Source organism: Sinocyclocheilus grahami, unplaced genomic scaffold, assembly GCF_001515645.1.
Source record: "Sinocyclocheilus grahami isolate Dianchi unplaced genomic scaffold, SAMN03320097.WGS_v1.1 scaffold241.1, whole genome shotgun sequence".
NCBI lineage: Eukaryota > Metazoa > Chordata > Actinopteri > Cypriniformes > Cyprinidae > Sinocyclocheilus > Sinocyclocheilus grahami.
The window spans coordinates 504,587-511,339 of record NW_015505420.1 but is presented as its reverse complement, the minus strand read 5'-3'; the positions used below and the strand labels follow the sequence as shown (position 1 = coordinate 511,339).

The 6,753-nt window shown below is 38.8% G+C and overlaps 2 protein-coding genes across 2 annotated transcripts in view; both read right to left on the bottom strand.

The window, feature by feature from the left end:
• Positions 1–6,753, bottom strand: part of rab14l (RAB14, member RAS oncogene family, like) — a 23,720-nt gene that overhangs the window by 15,337 nt on the left and 1,630 nt on the right. The gene's annotated exons all lie outside the window — the stretch shown is intronic.
• On the bottom strand, positions 3,253–4,501 carry LOC107597933 (zinc finger BED domain-containing protein 1). The gene is made up of 2 exons (XM_016289139.1): positions 4,100–4,501; positions 3,253–3,561 (listed from the first exon to the last, which is right to left on the bottom strand). The coding sequence occupies exons 1-2, from the start codon at positions 4,340–4,342 to the stop codon at positions 3,328–3,330; spliced, it is 477 nt and encodes a 158-aa protein (XP_016144625.1). The 5' UTR covers positions 4,343–4,501; the 3' UTR covers positions 3,253–3,327.

The following is a 6,753-nucleotide window of genomic DNA, read 5'->3' as shown; positions in this document are numbered from 1 at the left end:
CCAATCACAACACACACTGGCCCAGCTAACCAATCACAGCACATTTCGTATTTCAGAAAGCGGGCCTTCATTTGATACAGGAACTAATCGAGCCGTTCATGCCAGACTGGGGAGAGAGGTGTTGTAATAATGTAAAATATGTGAAAAATAATGTGTTTTTCAAACAACCTAGAATGAAAGCCTGTTCTAGTACACCCCCAAAACAAAATCAAGATTTTGTAAAAGAGCATAATAGGACCCCTTTAAGACTTTATTTGAGCAGGAAACTGATTGACTAAGGGTGTATTCACACCAGGAAAGTCCGCTAGTTCACTTGCTTTGGTTTGGACCAAATACAATGTTGATTTTTTTTTGTTTAGTGTGATTTGCTTTCACACTGCCCTTTTTGCAAGTGAACCAGAAATGGTAAACAAAACCACACGTGTGCTAAGGTCATCCATTCATTGGGCAGAAATTCTCAAGTGTACCAGAGTACAAACTCTGGTGCGGTTCAAATGAAATATGAACGCACCATGGACCAAATACTTCTAAACAAACCAAAAACAGGAAGTAATGACAATATGAGACGCTATGCGACATGAATTGACGACGCGGAACGAGCGATGTATCCAAAACAAAATGAGTGGAGGGCAAACGTGGAGCAACGAGTAGGTAAAGTGCCTTTTATGAGCTCTTCGTGAGTTCGCAGGTGGTGAAAATAAAATCATAAGAACACGCAGCAATGAGCGTGCTTAGTCCAGCCTGCATTAGGTGTGTTCGACTTAAAGCGGTGCTAGGGCTGTCGTGGTGAGGAAGTTTCCCTTGCGGTAATTCTGAGTGGCTCAATAGTGCGATATGCGGTATTATCGCCATACATATGTATATATATATTATATACACAGTATCTCACAGAAGTGAGTACACCTCTCACATTTTTGTAAATATTTTATTATATCTTTTCATGTGACAACACTGAAGAAATGACACTTTGCTACAACGTAAAGTAATGAGTGTACAGCTTGTATAACAGTGTAAATTTGCTGTCCCCTCAAAATAACTCGACACACAGCCATTAATGTCTAAACCACTGGCCACAAAAGTGAGTACACCCCTAAGTGAAAATGTCAAAATTGGACCCAAAGTGTCAATATTTTGTGTGGCCACCATTATTTTCCAGCACTGCCTTAACCCTCTTGGGCATGGAGTTCACCAGAGCTTCACATGTTGCCACTGGAGTCCTCTTCCACTCCTCCATGACGACATCACGGAGCTGGTGGATGTTAGAGACCTTGAGATGCTCAATAGGGTTTAGGTCTGGAGACATGCTTGGCTAATCCATCACCTTTACCCTCAGCTTCTTTAGCAAGGCAGTGGTCGTCTTGGAGGTGTGTTTGGAGTCGTTATCATGTTGGAATACTGCCCTGCGGCCCAGTCATCCGAAGGGAGGGGATTAGTGTTGTCACGGTACCAAAATTTCAGTATTCGGTACCAATACCAGTGAAAATCCACGGTTCTCGGTACCAAAGCAAAACACAAAAACATGCTAATTGAACAATGCACTATTTTTTATTAATAAAGTTAAACAAATAAAATGTACAAAAAAAATCAATGGCATTCTTTATAGTTATTTAAAATTGTCTTTCAAGTGATCAAATTATTACTTTTTCCACAAGTAATAAAAGTATGAAAATAAAAACAAACAAAAAAAATTGCAAACCTAAAAAACACAACAATATGCCATGACTGAACAACACTTTATAACCTAAAATATTATTACAAATTAAAACAAAACCATGGCATTTCAAGGATTGTAAACATTTGAGTAATTAAATAACTAATAAAATTACAAGCATTGAAAAGAACAATATTCAAAATTTTAACAATTTCACTTACTCCAAGCTTAACGTTTCACCCAAAACTACACTGGCCTACAGTTTTCTGTAAGTGACTTTTTTGCCATTTCCAGATTTTGGGAAAGAAACACTAACATATCAACGTGTTCCTGAGTCAGTCTTGATCGTCTTGGGCTTACAATATACCCTGCAGTTCTGAACATTCTTTCAGATGAACAGCTTGATGCAGCAATGCACAGATACTTCCTGGTAAACTCTGATAGTTGAGGTAGTGTACCCATATTTGTTTTCCACCAGGAAAGTGGATCATCCTCAGCACTGACCTCAGGCATCTGACCGTGTACCAAGAACTCACCATTTAACTCGTCACTTGCAGAAAGATGTGCTTGACTTGAGGATGTTGTTTCCCCTTTTTCTTTCTTTCCCCCTTGTATGGTGGAAAGCAGTTGCTTCAGGTCAGATTTTGATTTTTTTTGATGGCCTGACTTGACTTGAATCTTCCATCATTTCCCATTTTCCTCACCTCATCCACGAGACTTTGCTTCACATCATCCTTAAGAGAAACAAAGCTGTTCTTAAATCTTGGATCAAGGTAAGTTGCAGTGTTCAAAAGAAGCTGCAGCTGCAGGTCATCATAGCGATACTGAAGATACTCGGTTATCTTTTCCTTCATCTCTTGGGCTAATGCAGAGTCACTTTGTTCATGACTGAGACATTCACATATCTTCCAGAGTAATGGCAAGACTGAGGACAGGGTGGTATGTTTTTCCCCACTAAGTGCATCTGTAAAAGTACTGAGTGGTTCAAGAACTGCGTTAACAGTTTCTAAAACTGTAATGTCCGAGTCTTTTGGCATCAGATACCATTTTTTCCTGTCTTCAGCCAGCACAGCACAGACAACCTGCTGCTGCTCCAAGAAACGTTCCACCATATCATATGAAGAATTCCAGCGAGTGGGTTCATCATGAATGAGTTTGTGGTCTGGAGAGGACAGATCTGTCTGTTTTTTGGCCAGCTGGTGTGAAAGTTTTGGTGATCTTGTGAAGGCAGAGATAGTTTTTCAAAGCCTCGACAGCGCTGCGGACACCCTGTTTATCTCTAATGCCTTATTTACAGCAAGGTGGAGATTGAGTCCAAACCAAGGAATCCAGGTGTAGTCTTCAAAGGCCTTTTTGTTATTTGTGGCATTATCGGTTGTAATGTCTGACATTCTTACAATGTCCAACTTCCAGTCTTCAAGTTTTTCTTCAAAGGCCTCCTTTAAAAACTTTCAGCAGTGTGATCTGTGTTGAGACCACAGCAGCCAAGACACCAGGATTGCAGTTCCCACGATTTACTAATGTACTGCAGAGTTACAGACATGAAAGTGTCTGCAGCTCTACTTGTCCAAAGATCTGTTGTGCAGCTGTAAAACGGTTTCTCTCCGAGATGCTGGATTATGAGGTCTCTGGTGTCATTGTAGATGCGGGGAATCTCAGTGTACATAAAAAAAGTTTCAGCTTGGAAGCTGGTATTTTGGGTTGAAGTGATGAAGCATTTGTTGGAATCCACATTTTTCAACAGTATAAACAGGCACTTGATCCATACATATGAATTCAGCAACAGCTCGGTTCAGTCTTCTTGCCTCAGGTGAGTTTTTTTCGTATTTCTGCTGACGCTGAAAAGCATCTGTAACTGTTGTCTGTTTCAGTGTTTGCTGGGGTGTTTCATTATCTTCTTCTGCCTGCAGCTGTAAAAATATTTTATAATACATTTAGATAAGATTACATTAAGTGTATATGATATCACTGTTACATAGATGGAAACTGTAATATTAAAAACACTTTACAATAAGATTCCATTTGTTAGATAAAATGACCTAACAATAAACAAGTTATATAGCAATTATGTATTAAATAACATTCTGCACATTAATTAATGTTTTAAATATATATTGTTCACGCACTGTAAGTTGATGTTAGATAATACATGAAGTCATGTAAATGAATGGTATCTTATTGTAACGTGTTACTAAACTATACAGGAGACAAAATAGTAAATACTGTCACGCCCTCCTGTTTTTTTATCTAATAAAAGCTATAGGCGCATTAAAAAGTAAATAAAGAAACTTCATTCTAATACTTGCGTTAGCTGTTAGCGTTAGCTGCTCTTACGCTGATGATTAACTACGCAGACGCGCGATGCTTATTTCAATCTGACATTCAAATTAAAATATGATATAATATTTATAACAGCAGCTCTAAATATAAAATTTAATTGAATCTTACCTGCTTGAACTCTTTCATTAGATCTGGGTGTCGGTCTTTGAGGTGTTTTATTAAGTTGGATGTGTTTCCTCCTTTTGAGAGAAAACTTCGATGACATCGTTTGCAAATTGGTTTTTGTTGATCTATGATGTTCCCCTGGTCATCAGTCGCAAATCCAAAATATTTCCATACATGGCTTTTTCCTCCTTTCCTGTCAACAAGTGGATTCAGAGCCACTGTATCAGCAGCACCACCGGTCGCCATGTCTCAGTGCTTTAATGAAGAGAGTGCATCTTTCGGATAGCGCATCAAGAACCGGGTTGACTGGGTACTCGGTACCACCAGTACTTAAGAAAACGTGGTACCATAACTTTTTAATTGTTTTAGTACCGACTTGGTACCGAAGTACCGGGTCTTTTGACAACACTAGAGGGGATCATGCTCTGCTTCAGTATGTCACAGTACATGTTGGCATTCATGGTTTCCTCAATGAACTGTAACTCCCAGCACTCATGCAGCCCCAGACCATGACACTCCCACCACCATGCTTGACTGCAGGCAAGACACACTTGTCTTTGTACTACTCACCTGGTTGCCGCCACACACGCTTGACACCATCTGAACCAAATAAGTTTATCTTGGTCTCATCAGACCACAGGACATGGTTCCAGTAATCCATGTCCTTAGTCTTATTTTCAGGGGACAGCAAATTTACACTGTTATACAAGCTGTACACTCACTACTTTACATTGTAGCAAAGTGTCATTTCTGTTGTCGTGTTGTCACATGAAAAGATATAATAAAATATTTACAAAAATGTGAGGGTTGTACTCACTTCTGAGAGATACTGTATATATATATATATATATATATATTTTTTTTTTACTACTATGGAAGTCAATGGCATTTCTTGTGCATCATCTTTAGAAGAGGCTTCCTTCTGGGATGACAGCCATGCAGACCAATTTGATGCAGTGTGCGGCGTATGGTCTGAGCACTGACAGGCTGACCCCCCACCCCTTCAACCTCTGCAGCAATGCTGGCTGCCCTCATACGTCTATTTCCCAAACACAACCTCTGGATATGATGCTGAGCACGTGCACTCAACTTCTTTGGTCGACCATGCCTGCTCTGAGTGGAACCTGTCCTGTTAAACCACTGTATGGTCTTGGCCACCGTGCTGCAGCTCGGTTTCAGGATCTTGGCAATCTTCTTATAGCCTATGCCATCTTTATGTAGAGCAACAATTCTTTTTGTCAGATCCTCAGAGAGTTCTTTGCCATGAGGTGCCATGTTGAACTTCCAGTGACCAGTATGAGAGAGTGAGAGCGATAACACCAAATTTAACACACCTGCTCCCCATTCACACCCGAGACCTTGTAACACTAATGAGTCACATGACACCGGGGAGAGAAAATGGCTAATTGGGCCTAATTTGGACATTTTCACTTAGGGGTGTACTCACTTTTGTGGCCAGCGGTTTAGACATTAATGGCTGTGTGTTGAGTTATTTTCAGGGGACAGCAAATTTACACTGTTATACAAGCTGTACACTCACTACTTTACATTGTAGCAAAGTGTCATTTCTGTTGTCGTGTTGTCACATGAAAAGATATAATAAAATATTTACAAAAATGTGAGGGTTGTACTCACTTCTGAGAGATACTGTATATATATATATATATATATATATTTTTTTTTTACTACTATGGAAGTCAATGGCAACCACCAACTGTTTGATTACCAGCAACCTTCAAAATATCTTCTTTTATGTTCAACATAAGAAAGCAACTCATACAGATTTGGAACGACACGAGGTTGAGTAAATGATGACAGAATTTTCATTTTTGGGTGAGCTATCCCTTTAAAGGGTACAAAAATGTACTCATTAAGCACAGCCGACTTTTTGCCTTTAATGATGCATATCTTAATTGAAATGCTTTTCTCATTTAAAATAAAATTAAATATTTTTGTGTGAGAGATTATCTTATTTTAACATAACTTTTTATACTGAAACCAATATTTTGTGCACTAAAAATGTCTCGATGTAGATTTTGGTGAGCTTAATAGGTACGTTAACCCTATATAAATGACTTGGCTAATGGTTTAAAAAAAAAAGGTACTACAGTAAAATGTCCAAAATTTGGATTTCGTTAGACTATTACCTCTGGTGCTTAGCTTTAACGCATCCAGGAAAGGGAGCTTCCGCTGTGTTGTGCTAATTTCGTTGTGTTGTGGCTTGTTTCCGTTATGTTGTGGCGATTTCGTTGCATTGTGCACTAATGGGCCACCATAAGAAGTTCCTACATGAAATAGATTTTTTTTTTAAATAGATTTATATGTTTTCAAAATTATTCATTTATGATTTTTATTGACTACGGTTTAAAATATACACACAATTTAATTGCAGCAACTGTTAAAAAAACTTGAAGCAACGTTCACATAAAGCAGCAACACTATTATTAATATAATTTATTAGATATGTATAGCTAGGGTGACCATACGTGCCATTATCCCAGGACGCGTCCTGGCCAGGATTTCTATATTGCCTAAAATATCTAGGTTTTGGCTTTGTTTGCGTGTGCAGACCGATCGGTGTTTGACATCAAAATACCATACAGACGGTTCCTTATGCTTTCAAAATGCTCTCGAGGTATTTTGATGTCAAACACCGA

What these genes read in the sequence shown, in the direction of transcription:
- LOC107597933 (XM_016289139.1), bottom strand. Translation starts at nt 4,342, where the DNA reads ATGGCGACCGGTGGTGCTGCTGATACAGTGGCTCTGAATCCACTTGTT. An exon ending in TAATGAAAGAGTTCAAGCAG is followed by an intron (nt 3,562 to 4,099) that starts GTAAGATTCAAT and finishes ATATTTTTACAG; the next exon opens with CTGCAGGCAGAAGAAGATAA.